At 37.9% G+C, this 18,569-nt stretch overlaps 1 protein-coding gene across 1 annotated transcript; it reads right to left on the bottom strand.

Moving 5' to 3' along the window:
• Positions 1–1,363: 1,363 nt before the first annotated feature.
• Positions 1,364–18,200, bottom strand: cacnb2b (calcium channel, voltage-dependent, beta 2b). The gene is given in 13 exon segments (XM_046052074.1): positions 1,364–3,643; positions 5,801–5,974; positions 6,814–6,909; positions 7,085–7,236; positions 9,324–9,433; positions 9,542–9,600; positions 9,755–9,835; positions 11,194–11,227; positions 11,364–11,414; positions 13,797–13,936; positions 14,141–14,263; positions 17,501–17,566; positions 18,148–18,200. Coding segments are annotated over 13 exon segments (1,827 nt in total). The 5' UTR covers positions 18,151–18,200; the 3' UTR covers positions 1,364–2,905.
• Positions 18,201–18,569: the final 369 nt, after the last annotated feature.

Here is an 18,569-nt window from a genome sequence, read left to right on the forward strand (position 1 = left end):
CAACAGAAAGTAGGAAAGTGGTAGCTCTGTAAGAGGAAATGAAAGAGAAGAGGAGGCATTACAGCTGTTCATTTGTTATGATGTGTTGAGTGTTTATTATAAAATTGGTTAAGACTACACTTCATCACTTCAAGCTACACTTTTTATTAAATTTTTTCTAAAAATTAGGCACTTTAATTTAGTTTACTTAAATTTAGAATTTATTATTTGAATAGTTATTATTTATTATCCTTCCAGTTTGATGTGAAAACTGACTGAAATATTATTTGATTTGACAGTCCGTTGTTGACTAAAAACATGTGTTGATACAACTATAGGTTATAGTACTGAATGATAATGCAAGTTCGTCGTTTTGATGTTCCGGACCTTTGCTTCAGGAAAATTTCTCTAACTGGACCTCTTTGAAATCTAATTGAATACCCCTGGATTATTGTAATGCTCTTTATGTTGGTTTAAATCAAAGCTTCATCTCACGACTTCAACTTGTGCAAAATGCTGCTGCTCGGTTTTTAAGAAATACATCTAGCCGTGCTCACATCACTCCCGTCCTCTACACTTTACATTGGCTCCCAGTGCAGTACAGAATAAATTTTAAGATTTTGCTGTTCGTTTTTAAGGCCCTAAATGGCCTGGCCACGGAGTACTTAGCTGAGATTTTAACCCTGCATGAGCACAGCCGGTCGTTACGGTCTTCAAACCAATTGGTTTTAGAAGTCCCAAGGTCGAAGTATAAGCGATGGGGTGATCAGGCGTTTGCAGTTGCTTCTCCGAGACTCTGGAACAAGCTACAACCTGATATTCGCACAATTGCAGATGAAACTATTTTTAGGTCTAAACTTAAAACCCACCTGTTTAGAATGGCTTTTAATACGCAGTAGTGGTGTGACAATTTACTTTTTCTTGTTTCTTTTTAACTTTTCTTTTCTTTTTTTGTTATATGTATCTATTGTATGATATGCTGTTTTATTATATTCTATGATGTGAAGCACTTTGGATACCTAACGGTTGTTGTAAAGCGCTATAGAAATAAATGTTGATTAAAGACAAGCAAATATTGTTAAGCAAAATTATTAAAGAAATAGAACAAGTCTGGGTAAGGAAGCGGAATGACCAAATTAAACCTAAAAAAATACTGTAATAAGCCTATATTTTTAGCTTTTTTTGAAGTGTACAATGCATCTCCACCTTGGTTGCTAATACCCTCAACTTACCAGGAAATTACCCTCCGTTCTTCTTGCAAAACTGTGTCGCAGTATTATGATTTCAATTTGAAAAAACTGTCATGTCAAGGACAAATTCAGTGGTCTGGCCAGTAGTAAAGAAGGTAATGATATCTTTATATAAAATTACACTTAACACATTCTTCATTATATATTTTAATGATCTTCAACAATAGACTGCATATTTGTCAAAATTAACTTCTGGATGCTGTACAAAACAAATCTTTTTTGAAAGGAACGTAATCAATTCAGTCTCAACTCAAAACAATCATACACAGTAGGACAGGTTCTACCAAACAGTGCAACAGGCTCTCTGGTTCTCCTTACATTTACCTAACAAGGCAATTATGAAGTATGTACAAATGCATAGAGATCGTATTCAAGCAATATATTTTATCACAAGAAGATGCATAGAGTATCCAGCACATAGCACAGGTCAGTGTCACCAAAAGAGTTTTCATGCTTCCAAACAGAGCAAATGCAAGTCAATAAATATGCTTGAACACCATTTAGAAAAGTAGGAAGCAAAGTATGACTTCCTTTTAGAATCATATACAAAAATAGTTTGACTTTCCTTTCCAATGTTTAAAATAAATGGTTGGCTTTTGACTATATACTGGTTTGAACATGGGGCAGAATCAGATATGACACTGAAACACACAAGTCTGTTGTTCCCCACAGTTATTTGACCATTTTATTAGACAAAACATCCCTTTGTGTAACTTTGTAGAAAAAAAAAATCATAAAAAGGCATTAATTGTGCTGAAGTCAAGAACAGCCGTTGTTTCAGTAATTTATTTTTATCCTGTTAACTCAAGATGATGATGATAATAATAATAATAATAGTTCATTATTATGTCAGGATAACAGTTGTTTTTCTAGTGATAACATTGCTTGGGCTACAACTAATGATTATATTAATCTTCCTTTTACTTTCTTGATTAATCAGTCTGCCATTTGGTCTATAAAATGGCAAAGATTGTGAAAAAGTGCCCATCACTATGGCCAACCAAGGTGATGTCTTCAAATTGTTAGTTTTGTGCGACCAACAGTCCAAAACAAAAACATATCCAATTTTTATATAAAACAGCAAATCTTACATTTGAGAGGCTGAAACAATTAATCAAATATGAAAATATTTCTTAAAAATCTCTACACAGGGTATTTATCTTGGGGAAACAAGTTGTCTCTCAAAATGCACTCAGTTGCCAGATTATTAGGCCTACAGAAAGCTGAGATGTGTTAATATTATTTTGTCCACCCCATTTATATTAATTAAGGCTAAATAATATTAATAATAATAAACAGAAACACCTATCAGTGTAACGCAATACACTTTCAACAGCACCACACGTGACCCGAGACAATGAATATAATAAAATTACTGCAACCATGACTGTTCTTGGACTCTGTACATTTGCTTGACCAAAGCAAAATTAAAAACTTCTGAACAGATGCTGCATGAGCAAACCATTGACATTCAAAAATAGACCCAGAGCCATATGAAAAGGATAAAACTAAGACAGGCAAGTGAAAGAAGGACAAAGTGCATGAGTGTACAAATAAAAAACAGCAAACAATATGAGGAGAAACATTGTCTACAAAGATGACACACTCTGCCTCGTCCATTAGTGCATTATAACTTGAGCAGCATAAAACCATGCAGCAACCCACAGAAGGAACCACTAGTGTATATAGGAATCTCTGTGCCATTGTCGTGCATCTCTGTCTCTATCTCTGTCTCTATCTCTGCCTCTATCTCTATCTCTGTCCCTATCTCTATCTCTTTCTCTGTCCTTGCGTCTGTCTCTGTCTCTGTCCCTGTCTCTGTCCCTGTCTCTGCCGTAGTAGTTTTGATGATTGTGTGCAGGATAGTGATCTGTGTGGTGTGTCCGTGGAGGAATATGCTGGTGGTGCCTGTGCTGCCGGTTGCGTTCATTGTGCTCCTGCTCATAGTCCTCACCGACTTGTGGCTGGCTGTTCCCACGGTGATGATGGTGGTGATGATGGTAGTTGCTGTTATGATGGTGGTGGTTATGGCCCCGGTGGTTAATGCGAGTCTCCTCCTGGTCCTCCTCCACCACATCCTCCAACTCCTCCTCCCTCTCCTCCCTCTCCTCAGGTAGGTGCCTGCGGGGAAGCCTCTGGCCATAATCTCTGCTCGACTGTACTTCCATGCCACTGGATGTTTGGTTGTGCTGGGTGTGGCCGTGATGCTCCATCCGGCGGTGGTGGTGATGGTGATGGTGGTGGGTGTGCTGGGGTCTCTTTGGGTCAGTCCTCGTGAGCCGCTCTTCCTCCTCTCTTTGGCCCTCCTCAGCCCTTTGCTCCGGTGCTGGGGCTGAAGAGGATTCCTGGTCTAGATGATTCTCTCGGGAACCTTTCCTCTTGGGGGCAGCTGACTTCTTGTTTTTCTGCCCATCCTGGGACAAGAAAGTGAAACGTAATGTCACATACATGCACATGGAGGACATGCATACATAGAAAGCCTGCTCTAACAAAAACATACAGTGCCCAAGCCTACAATATATGTCTTCACCTAGACACTTGTATTTGCAAGTCCAAATGCACAACCACAAATGTACACACATCTGCTGTTATGGAGGCAGCTGGCCCTCAAGTGCATCAACTAGAAATCATACCAGAGGCAATTACAATATTTTTGGATGACATTACTCAGTTTTATCACGGGACCATGGGCCACTCAGTACAGCCCTGTGCAATTACTCACATGTAAACAGACACGCATGCTGCCTGAGGCTTCTCTGCATCTGTTCTACAGCTGCAGCAGCTACTGTTTACTTTCACTGTCAACTAATTGATCCCTTTTTAACTTTAGATTTTTTTCAATTAATTAATATATTTCTTCAGAGCAAAGGGGGCAAAGTTACATAGCAAGACAATGTATAACTTATATTTAACTTATTCTGATTAGCAGACAAAAAGGAAAATAAGACAAGCTAATCTTAAATCAGTAACACAGTGACTAATATTCACTAAAACTAGTGATTAGTTAGATTATAATACATTTTAAGTAACTGACTTCAAAAACGTTTAGTTGTTTGTATGCCATACACTGTAGAAATTGCAATGGTAATGGAAACATCACTTTCAGTTTAGAGAGCAGAATTAGCTATTTGTGTACAACAACCTGGTCAGGGCTGTGGATTTTAATAAGGTTTTGGATAGTTTCACAGATAAGGGTGAGAAAGGAACGCCAGTTTTAAAGTAAGACAACTCACACTGTTACGTACTGTTACTGTGTTACTGTGTGAGATTCGTGTGACGTGTGACACTGAGGTCTTTGGTCTGAGACCTTTCTCTTGTCTTAATCAGTCAACACCTAAACTACATGAAGAGGCTGATAAGTGACGCTTATACATAGTTTCCTATGAGTGAAGTTTTACCTATATACTAAACTGCAGAAATCTAACATATAAGTTTTTCTACTAACTTGAGACATTTGCAATATCCAATGTCTGATAGATTTTGATGGCAAATAGCAGGAATTTCAATTATGCTTCTTTGATCTTAACCTGTTGCTATCCAGACACATACCCTTAGTTGCCAGTTTATTAGGTACACCTATCTAAAACTAATACAACAGTCTTGCAACAAATCCCACACTGATGAATGTTATAATGTTCAGCTTTTGTTGAAACTTTTGTTTTAGTGATGTGGTGATTCAACAGTATGGTAATTTTGAAGATTGTAATTTGTTGTGCTGTTGAACTATAAATAACTATAAATGGGGTGGACAAAATACTGGAAACATCTGTCAGTACAATGCAATAATTTTGTCCACCCATTTATATCAATCAGAGTAGAATAAATAAACACATCTTTTGAACAGCACAACAATCTACAGCCTCCAGTGTCTACTAAAAACTGAACATTATACCTTCATGAAGGGAGGATTTATTTCAGGATTGTGTATTAGGTTGCCTTAGTTTTAGTTTGGGTTTCTCTGTGGACTTCCATGTGCCATGTTAGCTAGCTAGGGCTGCATGTGGTGTGTAAAAAGGTTTTTAAATTAGTACAAAATCTACAAAAATGTACAAATAATAATTCCATATATAAGCTATCATGACATTTTAGCAATGCATTTTCCGCCTCCTGGATTGTTTGTACACAGAAAACCCATTTATGTTCATCTGTTTTTTTTAAACAATACATACTACACACAATTCTTCCAGCTAAAGAAGGCGCTACTGTAACTCATATCTGTTACTGAGGTGGAATGGAGAAAAGTCAGCTACAGTAGAATTTGAAGGTATCTCACTCACCAGAGACAGGCTTATCTCATTTCTTCAACTTTCCAATGGAATAGGATGAGGAGAAATTAAATGAAAATGTTAGATGAATGATTGGAAACAAGTACAGATGCAGCGTAGTGTGAAGTTCCTCTGTTTATAAAACAGTCCTGCCTGAGCTCATAATTTGCTATCCAAACCGTTTTTCCACATTCAGCACACTCTCTGTCCAGATGAGATGGGTGGGATGATATGACAGTATGAAATCTTTGAAAATGACATTACATCCTATAGCTTTATTGTTTATGTAGTGTGTGTCTCATGTACCGGTATTGCTGAAGGACTGGCGGGCAGTGTATTCTCAGCCAGCTGGGACACTAGTGCGTTGACAGGCTCCATCTCTGGTGGATGAGTGGCTCTCCAGTAAGACTCCAAATAATCAGCAATGTGCTCACAGGCATCAGTTAGCTGGTTCTCATCTAAAATGACATCAAACATTTCCTACAGGAAAATAAGAATAAGGGCAAGAATAAGGAAAAGATCAACAGTAGGCAACAAAGGAGTAGTAGGACCGATATATATATACAGACAGATATATAGACAGATAGACAGATATATATATATATATATATATATATATATATATATATATATAATCTGTGACACCACTAATAGTGAGCCAGAGGTGTTGGTGGGTTTTAAAATAGTTTGTGATTAGGTCTTTTAATGAGATTCAGAAAAGGAGATGGGTCACCCATTCTTTGTTGTTGTGATGTGCAGAATTTTACTACAACATTAATTATGATATCTATAGTATGTATAGATTAAAAATAATGAGGTCATGCGTGGACACCAAAATCTAAATGTCTAAAATTTTTCATTTGGATTTTTATGGATTTTATTTATTTTATTAATTCTGTTAGCTGTTTAATTACTTTAAGCCATTTCCAACATGAAGATCTAAATGCTGTTTCAATGCTACCCTTCTGCACTTTTATTTTTGTTTGCCTAATAATAGTGAAATTAAAATACACAGAGTCTTAAAATACTGGATTCAGCCTAAAAAGATACTTATCATGTGTACGTTTATATATTGTTGACAGTACTATTTCCAGTTTGCACCTAACCCTAACTCACTACTGTTTTCTTCCCATTTCTGGTCTGTGTAACAACTTCAAATACAGAGACGAACCCAAATGTATAATTATGTGCAACAACTGAAATATCAAACAATACAACATAACATGACAACAATCCATCTATTCAACTAAAACAAAGTATTACTAAACATGAACTACCACTGCACCAGTTTCACTCAGTAGCCACTAGATGGCACTCACCGGCGGGCATTGAGCGAGCTTGTCTGCTGCCACCAGTTGAACATTAAGATGTTTGGTCTGTGACTTCCCTCTAGTCTTGATCAGTCTTGTCAACACCTGCACAAAATAAGTGAAGAGAAGGAGGAAAAAGAAGTAGAGAAAAACACGGTTACAGTGTCTGTTAACATTTTACAGGATTGTGTAGCTTTTGTATACACAGTTGGTACACAATATTGACAGAACTGAGGAACAGCCTGTCCAAAAGAAGGTGTAGGTCTCTGGAGAAGCTCACCTTTGGTGAGGAAATCTTGACATAGACGAGGATCGGTGCCAGGGAGGTCTTGGACACCTGGAGGGGGTGGTTGATTGTGTCTGCATCTAGAACCACCAGCTGCAGGCTGCGGGCAAGCTCAAAGATTCGCTCCACCTCTCCCTGGATCTGGGCTGCAAAAGCCGACAGTAAGCATGACTTTGGTCCTTAAGATCCAAGAAATCCATCAGTTGTGCATATTAAATTTCCTTGTTCACATTTAAAATAAGATGTCGTATCTCACAGGTTACTCATAAAAGTCATTGACCCTGATGTCTGAATTGTAATTTATTATTATTATTTTTTTATTTGAAACACCTGCATTGTCATTGTGTGTAATTTTGAATGTATTTGCATTGCCACAGCTGGTATGTGAGGATTTATTTGTTTTTTCTCTATTTTATTTTAATCAAGATGTAGAAATGAGGCTACCATCTGAAATATTTTATTTTGAAGCAAGGTCAGAAATAAGTTCTCAAGTTATATGTTGAGATTGAAAGTTTATTCTCAGAACTGTAGTTAGTCAGAAAAACTGTTTTTTTTTTTATCTGAAACTCCTGAATCTACTGAGCAAGACCATGTGATACGATTGAAAGCTCTAGAACAACTGGTTAAAAGAGCTCGTTTTGTAACTACAGTTGTACAATATGTTGGTACAAATGTTTTTCTGCATCTCAATTCAACACATGTAAAAACAAATACAACAAAAGCAGTCGGTCATATTCCTATTTCTATTGTAGAAATTAAGACAAAAGTAAAAGTACAGACTCATGAGAAACTCACATGATAAAATGGGAATGGTTCACAAAACAGAGAAATAAAAACTGTAAATGTGACACGAAACATTTGCCTACTTTATGAAACTACCTAGTAAGTAACTAATCCATTAAGAGAACCAGGATGTTTTACTCATGGCAGGAGTAATTTAAAGATTGGCCGCTAGAGGGAGAGCAGGAAAGTGGAAGGCAGTGGCTGTTTCACTCCTTTAAGAAGTTATGACAGAAAGAAGTTCTAACAGGGAATTATGTTTTATACATAGCCCACTAAAACAAATACATAGCGGCGAACATCTGTGTTTGTGCCTGTGCCTGTATATATTTACACATTGAACAGTGTCAGAACACAAGGTACTGATATGAGGCGATGAAAGGAAAAAATGAAAGGGAGGTGGAGCATTCAAACAGACATGGACGACCAGTGCTTTCAGTCATACATACCGGCAGCATCTGGGATGAGAGAGCAATGAGAAAGACAAGAGTAGAGAAAACCAAGTAAATCTTATCCCCCTTTTGTGCCTTTCTTTTTGTAACCAAGGGAGAATTTCACTTAGCCTACTGCAAAATGCCACTGGGGCAAAGACAGCAAATGCCCAGTAAATATCCATTAAACGTATTATTTTACAATCTTTACTGACACAATCCAACGACTGACTTATGTGTCAGATTTCAACCTGTTTTATATCTAAGGCTTAAAAGAATATTAAAATTTATTTGCTTTCTTGCCAGAGTTAGATGAATATCAATACCATCCCTGAAGCCATGACCATCAGCTTAGCATAAAGACACATAAACATAGAAACAGGAGGGAACAGCTGTTTGAACAAACATGATATAACACGTTCATTACGGAGCTTTAAAGGTGCTGTAGGATTGTGTTTTTTTATATTTTAATAGAGCTAGGCTAGATGTTTTTTAGCAGTCTTTATGGTAAACTAACTGGCTGCTGGCTGTAGCTTCATCTTTTACGTCCAAATATGAGTGTTTTGATCTGCTAGCCTATCTCCCAAAATGTCGAACTATTCCTTTTATTATCTTTTTTTGTCTTCATTGTGGTGCACACAGTGATCTCTAACATTATCACACTGAATAAAATGGGTTATTTGTGCAGCATATATTCAAAGAATTGTGGGAATGCTAACTTTACAGTGTTTCAATGAGATAAAGAAAAAGCAAAAGTCTGACACATTAATTTCAGACCTGGTTCAACCTAATTAGGGTTGCAAATGGGTGCGGTTTCCCTCAGGGGACAACACAATGAGGGCCAGAAAGCTAAGACAATTAAAAGAAGTTATTTCAGAAATCAATTTAGTGTACTTTTCTGTTACTGATTTGTCCTGATGAGGCAAACCACAACCATCTTGCTCTCCAAACAGATAAAAGAGGTGCCAAGTTGTACTTTGCCCAGACTATTGGCTTTATGCTGGGATGATAAAGTTGTGTACCTAAATTGGAGCGGGTGTTTGACCGGTCCATTAAGGCCTTTTTGCCAGGGTTGTTGAGGATAGACCGTTTAGCCAGAGAGATGTCTGCTGTAACCCGTGTAATGGTGATTCTGCAGAGGAGACAGAGAAACAAGGATTATTACATAGTCATGATTGTTATTATGTTTTATTTCCACATACAAGGTGTGTCTAAAGACTTACAGTAAATCAGAACTTACCTGCCTTCAAATCGATGTTTTAAATAGTCAAATAGTGCTTTTTGCATCATATCTGTAACCTGAAATTACAGAAAACATGGATTTTAAATAAACTTCTCTCTATTAACTCTCTTTTTTTTTAATTCTAGATTTGGTTTCTCTGCTTTACAGCATCATAGGCTCATAGGAAACGTCTTAAGAGCTGAGATTAAAAAGTGTTTTAGACAGACTCACCTCTAAGCCCTTCAGTGATGGTCCCATTAGAACCACGGGGCGCATTGTAGGCACTACATCATACATAGCCACCTGCTCCCCCTATAGCCATAAAGAAGCAAACATTTAATTCAGTACATGAGAAAAACTTACATGGTTGTATCTGGGAAAGTTGTGAATGTCTGTGAATGCATGTTTACACTGCAAGCAACATATTACTATCACTAAAGGTACATTGAATTTTCATGTAAAAGCCTCAGTTTGTACCTTACACTGCCTGGCAAAAAAAGGGCTTTCTTGGTGAATGGATCAATCCTCTTTCCGCACTTTGTTTTCCCATCAATGTGATTATGTCTAGTGCATGGACTGTATAGCAGAACATTCACATCTATTATCAGACAAATGGCTCTTATCTTCCATAAACAAGCTTTGTGTTTGATGCAGGATGATGAACCCAAGTTCACCCCATGTTTGTCGCATCCAAATCCCTCATTGGTAATTCACACAAGACACAGGAGCAGCTGTGAACTGTGGCTCTATCCTCGTCACTGCTAAGCCATAGAAATAACAGTCCTTGTATGAATATTAGACCTTTAAAATGATTGGTTGATTAATTACTTCTTTGTTGATGGACTAATTAATCTACTATTACTTTTATTTTGACCATTGATCATTGACCATGATGCAATTGTCAATGCAATCTTCACACTTCAAAACATCATGGTGTAACTTTAGAGAATTTTGTCACATCACAAGACATGTCACATTATACTGATACAAACATAAAAAGATTATCTATTACATTAACTAGAAACCAAACCTAAAACAAATTTTCAGGTCAACATGGACAAGAAGTCTGTGAGATGCTCTGAATCATGGACAGTTTGAACACCTACTGTTTCATGTCAAATAGGCAAAGTCAATCTGCTAAGGAGTAGTATGTCGAAAGCTCTACGAACAGGCAAGTAAAAGGACCCTGAGTTGAGATGTTTAGTGAAGTTTAAAGTAAACAGTATCTGGTCACAAAGCCATGTTCAGTGACCTGTGTTTGACACATTCAGACCAAGAGAACATGGTCTGAATGTGTCTGTCTGATATAAACTATTTAGTCTTTCTCAAATGTTTTTCGCAAAACTGGAACTTAGTTTGACGAAGACTTCTTAACTCCAAACCGACTTAGCTTTTTGCTGCACCTGTCATACTTGTCACATTGAATCCTAACACAGGCACTTGTGTGCATGTTGCCTGCAGTACAAATATTGAGTGAACATGTATGAAATTTGAGTTGCTTTTCTTGTCCTCTTTTTAAAAAAAAGCTCTTTCTAATAAAAAGATAAATTATACGTTTTCCATAGACGGATGTGGAAAATAATTCTGTGTATTTGCAAGGAGGACAGTCTATACACTGAGAAGCAATAGGCTGAAAGAGATATCAAAAGCAACAACATTGAGTAACTTACCGGTTTCTTTTTGACCTGCTGATTGGCTGTTCATGTACAATGACAAGAGAGGTATCTAATGTTAACTCACCAGTCATCAAAAATATACAATGAAAAGTATTTGTACACAATTTCACACACGCACACACACACACACACAGGTGGAGATCCATTCTTTCCATACTGCTAATGGGGGAGTGTATTTCTTTGCGTTCATATCTTGAGCCGCTTGAGATGATTTGCTGAAATAAGAGAAATGTCCTTAATTTCCTAAGATCTTTCCCACTAAAGACAGAGACATGCAGGAGCTTCTTTACAGTCTAAATTTCAATCAATTCAGTCATGGTGAAAACAAAGCACTGTGTGCCTATACAATAAAATAATTTGTGCTAACAGACTGTATATCTATGTATATAAGACACAGCCAAATGAAGCTTAGAGAGAAATGTGATTCAGCACACACAGTAGTCGCCAAAGCTACATTTCCAAGATCCTCTAGTGTTTCTTTCAGCCTAACTGGGTCAAGTAAAAAGCTTTCAGTGTGTAGTGGATCTTCTTGCCTGCCAGGCTGATTAGAAGTAAGAACAACCTAATGACTGAACAAAAGGAAAACATTCCTACTTTTAAATCTCAAACTAGTTAAATATCTTTGAAAGTTGAGGTTTTACCATGCTGAAATGAAAAGAAAATGTATTAAACAACCTAAAAAATAATAGCTTTGGAAAAAGATCATCCGCAATATACTGTACAGTAAGTGAAATGTGTAGTTAATGTGCTAAAACTTGTAAAATCACTGGTATGGTCTCATTATATTTCAAAATGTCTGTTAAAATTGTCGTTTTTGTTAACTTTCTTATGTAGGAGGTTTTCCTGCGGATTGTCCTTGAACTCCTTTTTAATGTTCTGCTCTGATATCTTACATTTCATGTTTTAATCTTTCAAGACAAGATTACCAGCTGGGCTACAGAAACACTGTGTGTCAATTGGTTAGTGGTATTTGATTTATTAAGGAATATGCGCCACTGAACGGAGAGAAGGTGTTGTATGCTGTAAAGCCCCTTAAAGCTAATTTGTGATTTTGGCTATATAAATAAAACTGACTTAACTTCTCAGTGCATGCGTTCTGTGTTATCTGAGGCCTTTCTTGGCTACAAACTAAAAAGAAGATTAACAACAAATGTTGATTCAATATTTATCCAAGCCATTAGAAGACTTCTTACTCTGACACCTTTTGATACCTCACGCATTTTTCATCAGCCACTTACTCTAAATACTGGAGTTCTTGATTAAGAACTGTAGGGTGGTGATGGCGCAGTGGATAAGACACATGCCTTTGGGCAAGACACTTAACCCCTAGTTTCAACCCCTAGTCCAGAGGCGTGCGACCTCTGACATGTATAGCAATTGTTAGTCTCTTTGGATAAAAGCATCATATAAATGTAATGTTAAGAACTATTTAGTTGATAAGTTTAAAACATTTATATGATATGCAGAAATGTTTAACTAGGAGATTCTCCTGAAATTTTTCATCCAGATGGCTGCAAGAGTCTTTGAGGATTCTGAAAAATACCAATGAAACAATAAATGTTTGACCTTTTGGCTTCTTCAAAACACTGTCGGTTAATTATCTTTTAAAAATGATGGGTACCTCTGTGACCCTTATGCATGCTAATACATGAGAGGCATCAACTGGGACTAGGTTGAATCAGACTCGGGCATGTTTTCACCATTGGTACGATTAGTTTGGGAAGATCTGAACACAGCAATCATATTCAGGTCCAGAACAAAACAATGCCACAAGACCCTTCAGAGGAAGTGGTCTTGGTCTGATCACAAACAAATTTCTATAATGGTACCTTTACTTACATAACTAACCTACTTATTTTCACCTAAACCATGATATTTTCCTAAACCTAACCAAGTTGTCTTGGTGCAACAAAACAACTTGGTTAGGTTTTGGGGGGCTGGAGGTGGGACAAGGCGGTTAGCCTTGATGATGTGTTTTTAGCTGGCTTGCTAATGTTAGCAGCGGGTATACCTACATTCAGGAATGACCTAACTAACTTTCAGAATTAGGGCTGTGGAGAGTAAGCTTTTAAAATGCCCATTTTACAGACCTGGGCCGAGTAATAAAAGTAATATAATGTTAATGTAACACTGGCTAGGGTCAATGTTTATTTTAGTAAACCAGGTCAAAAATGGAACCAGCCCTAGGAACCATAACTGTGTGCCTTGTATTTGTTAGGTACTTTTGTACACTAATGCACAGACAGTGGTAGAAAAACTCATTTTTGCCACTCCACGGTGTTAATCCAGCTACATTTGCTTTGCTTCTATCTACAAAACAATTCTTGGCGTGATGCTTTCCCACTGATACCACCTCTCTGGTCAAAATGTAGTTTGACTAATCTCTGTGTGTTTTCACAAAGCATCAGTTGAACACCTAAAATGTCATATAATCCTCTGTATTTCACATTGTAGTGATGTTTGTATGTGTGCTGGACCAATAAAGATTATTATTAGGATTACAAGTTGAAGCAGCACATTACAGCATCGGCCTTGTATGCTTGTTTGTAACCCTTTTGTATTGAAGACAGAGGAAAAGGGAAAAATGCTGTCCATACTTGGCTAAGGCCTTGGCAGCTTTCCTCGCCTGCACTTCTCTTCTGATGAGAATGGTTTCCAGATTGACTGGACTGGGGATGAATCCCACTACGCCATCTTCTTTCACCGGCCGGCCGATCCACCACTCATTGTTAAACTTCTGGTTGTTAAAAAGAAAAAAAGATCTGAGGGTAAATTCTAAGCTTGATGCAATGGCCTGGCTCACATATATTTTTACTCTGATGACATTAATGACTCTATTCAGCACCGCATTATTGAATTTTATGTGTCAAGCCTTTCAGTTAAGTCCTTGTAATAACCTCACCTCTGTGTGACTCAGTAATAGTGTATGTTTGTTTCAAACCTCTTTGACATGGAGGAAGTCTCTGGCCTCAAAGGTGACGGCCTGGCCCGGTACAGGAACGTTGTCGTCGTCTGCTGGCGTGTAAGAGAAGTTGCAACGCACTGCGAACGCCACAGGCTTGTACTAGGGACACAGGACAGGTGTTCATAACAAAATGTTATTACTAATGGATGTCACAGTCATCTTTAATCCCTACAGTTCACCTGGGGACACATTGTCACACAAAATGATCTTGGACATCAGGAGGAGCCCCCCGACTCTGCCCCCATCACCATACTCAACAGCCCTGTGTCTGTTGTGGAATCCTTCAGATTTCTGGGATCCACTATATCCCAGGACCTGAAGTGGGGGCCCAACACGGACACCATCAAGAAGGCCCAGCAGAGGATGTACATCCTGCGCCAGCTAAGGAAACTCAACTTGACTTAGGAGCTGCTGATCCAGTTCTACACAGCCATCATGCAGACTGTCCTCTGCACATCCATCACTGTCTGGTTTGGATCTGCCAAAAATTACAGGAGCAGACTACAACGGACAGTCAGGACTGCAGAAAAGATCATCTGTGCCATCCTGTTCAGGACTTATACATTTCCAGAGTTAGGAAACGGGAAGGAAACATCACTGCAGATCCATCTCACCCCGGACACAACCTGTTCCAACTTCTCCCCTCTGGTAGGCGCTACAGAGCACTGTACGCCAAAACCAACAGACTCAACAATAGTTTCTTCCCACAAGCCATCACTCTGATGAACAGCTGACTTCTGACTCACAGTGTCAGGAACAATTCCTGTGCAATAACCCAGTAACTCTGCCTCTAATCAGCCACCTGTTTACTGGTTAACACTTATCATTTATTCATCATTCTCTATTTCAGAGCTGTTCATATTGTATATTGTATATATACAATATACAATAACCCTACACTGTTTAAAAATTATATATATATAATTTTTAAACAGTGTTATATCAATATAATTTCACATTTAGGATATAATTAGGATGTGCATGCCTGGGAGCATGTCATTCCATCATCTTAATATCTTTAGGTTATCATATTCATGACATTTCCTTGTCCCTTGGTCACTCTTTTCTGCAGAGTTGTGTAACTAAGTTCGTCAATGTGTCAGCAACACTGGTCTGCTTTGGCTGCTATCATGTGCACATATACATCTGTGACAGTTACATAGCAAATCTAATCTAAATGAGCAAGAGATTTGTGGATATACTTAGGGTTTAAATTTTCTGCTGAACATTATCTTTGACATCTCTTAAATATTAAAATTACAGCTTAAACTTAGAACTTTCTGTTATATTATATAAATGTATGTTAAAGCTACGGTAGGCAACACTGGAAAAACCAGCAAGAGACGGCTAGATTTTGAAAGTATCCAACTGAAAAAAATCCCACCTCGGCCAACCATTTCATTCAGTATTCCATTCCATATTTATTACAGTCCTGTGACAGCCACAGATAACGTATTTTTTTCATTTTTGTGTCGGTGCATGTAAAGAGAATTTGAACAAATATAACAAAAAACACTTCTGTTTTTGATTCAATTTAGCTACTTCAGTCGTGGTATTGTACCCACTGGATCCCCGTCACACTGTTATGGCTTACCAGGACACTTAATAGAACATTGTTTACATAATTAGTGACACCTGTTTCACCTGTTACAAATCAAAATGTCTGCAGTGAAAAAGACTTATTCCATCTTCCCATTTGCAGCACAGTAGCTACTGTATGTTTCCTTCTGACTGAATGCCTGTTGGAGTTGTAATCCTATCAGAGTCAAATGTCAGTGGGATGCAGATAAGGCTGCTAATTACTCCACTTTGGAGGGATGAGGCTGTGGGAGAGGTTATGAGGTCAGCAAGGGATGGGCCGAGTGTGTTTGCCACCTTAATTACAAAGCACCAGTGGGAGCACATTAAATATTCAATGGGACGTGTATAAAGCAGGCACTGCTTAAAAGGCGTTAAGAGGGGAAGAGTTTAATGTCAGCTGTGATATTTTAAAAATATTTGTGTAATGACCTTCATGGTGATTATACCCACAGAAAATAAAAAGAACTGTACCCCACCTTCTGCATGTATGTAAGCCACAGTAAACAGTGACAGCCAGTACAGGGGACCTTCTGGTAACACGTTTAATTTAAGAGGTTGCAAAAGTTGAACTTGGTTTCAAATTGCTTCTGAATTTTGACAGGATTGGGACTTTTTCTCTAAAAGGCACTCCACATATAGTTTCTCAGATACAGTATGTGTTTTGTATTTCACATGACATACCAGTATTATATATGGTGGTTTAGAGAGCATGTATTGTTGGACCATTTCTGTAACTTTCCAAATCCGACATTCACACCCACTTCATTCCCTTATTGGCCAGCTGTGCTGATGTGAGAAAGGAGCTACAGTTTGAGCTTCTCTCTCTACATCTCAGTCAGTTTTAATGAGAGTGCAACACTATAAATGTCTTCCAGGAGGTACTGTCCCCTCCCTCCTGCCCTCTTGTGTGGCTATTAGGAATAAAGTGGTTGGCGTATTCATCAGTTTTCAGTGTCAACTGATTATTTCCATTTCTCTATTTGCTTAAATAAATCTGAAGAAAGATGATTAGGGATAAGAAAGAAGAGGGAAAAACATTTCTGCTATGCAAAATAATTCTTAATTCATTCAAGTTCTTAAAAAATATATTAAGTTAAATAATTTTCAGGACACAAAAAATTAAGCAATCTGAGAACATCACTTTTTGGATGAACTGCTCACATATCATGGACATATGCAAACTATGAAATGGCTGTGATCGGTCACAAGGTAGGGAACCAGTGTACTAATAAAAAAGTAAATAACGTATCAACACTCAACGGAAGTCTACTTTTATAACCTTGAATTGTATGTGACAAATGTGCCAGACAATGTCATTAAAGTAGAATAACATCTCATATGCACACTGGATTACAGATTTCTGTCCACTTACATAATTTTGCTAAAGCAAAATAAGCTGGCCTGTTGAATTGTTGCATTAGATTCTGGTTTCTTTCAGTGGAAATATATTATACTGCTATATTACTACAAAGCGGTCTGCCAAATAAAGTGTCATTTGAACTGAATCAGCAACAATCAGTAACCTTCATTATTATCTTTCTCCAGACATTGAGCATGTAAAAGGATGATAAGGAGGAAGACTGCAGTGACTCATTTTAATAGCAGAATATTGCTCCACTAATCCGATGTCCTGATGTCTATGTTTCCTGTCTGTGATGTAATCATGTCCTTGAGAGCAGCCTCTCTGAAAAATGAGTCTATGAGGGCCACGTGGGTCGGTTTGAGGGATACCATGATGCAACGGTGAGAAAGTACCTTGGCCTTTTCCAGCTGCACCTGAGCATTTCGTTCCTCAACGTGGTCTGAGTCCTGACGCTCTCCCTGCAAGAGAGAGAGAGAGAGAGAGAGATGACAGTTAGTTTAATCAGTTCTCTGCAGTGTGTTGATTGTTGTGCTTTGCACTGTATTAGGGAATTCACTGTAAATGAATATTTAATAAAAAAAGTAAGAAACAAGAGACAGAGAGAGATAGTCCTCGAAGAAGTACATAAAGTAGAAGTAAATGCTTAAAAAATCAATCCCGCATCTTTCAAACTCCACAACTCCAGTGGTAATGCAGTTACAATTTTATTTATATATATTTTATTTAGTGCTGGGCAACGATTAAAATTTTGAATCGTGATTAATCGCATGATTTTCTTGCGAATAATCGTGATTAATCGCATTGTTACGCGCAAAATTGAATAATGAATTCTAAAGTAGTGTATTGCACACATGTGGTTTGCAAACACTTTAAACAAATAAGGTGCTTTTTACCAGCAGTATTCCCTTTACACAGTAGCAATGAAATATTTCTTGTAAATCTCAACTTAAACATTAATGTAATCAAATCAAATATTAAATCAAAGCTATTTGCCACTGCCAGGGCATTACCTTTTATGTAGCTTGTTAAAATAAGTTACCATCAGAGTCCAGTTTTCTTGGGATTTTTTCTGAGCAGGTATCAGCAGAAACATTTTTCTTTTATCAGGGAGCGGCACAAACAGTCTATGTTCAGTAGCAAGTGTCCCTGTTACAGTGAGGTGAAGTGGTCGAGCACAAGGTGTAGCGACAAGCGGGTGCGTTCCCGTGAGACTGATCCTCGCTGTTTGGGAGTTTCCAGAATCTAAATAGTTATCAGGACATCAACAGGAGGGAATTCACATGGCAGAGCATCCCCGCAAAACTAAATGCAGGCCTATCAGGTAAAGTTAGCCTATGTATAATTTTAATTTAAGTTAAAAAGGCTACGGCTGTGTAGCGCACAGAAGCCGTTGCCATGGTTACTATCCATAGAGCGCATGCCGTTCACACACGGAGCGCTTGTCTCCCTTTCTGTTCACCT

Source organism: Micropterus dolomieu, linkage group LG06 (assembly GCF_021292245.1).
Source record: "Micropterus dolomieu isolate WLL.071019.BEF.003 ecotype Adirondacks linkage group LG06, ASM2129224v1, whole genome shotgun sequence".
Lineage (NCBI taxonomy): Eukaryota > Metazoa > Chordata > Actinopteri > Centrarchiformes > Centrarchidae > Micropterus > Micropterus dolomieu.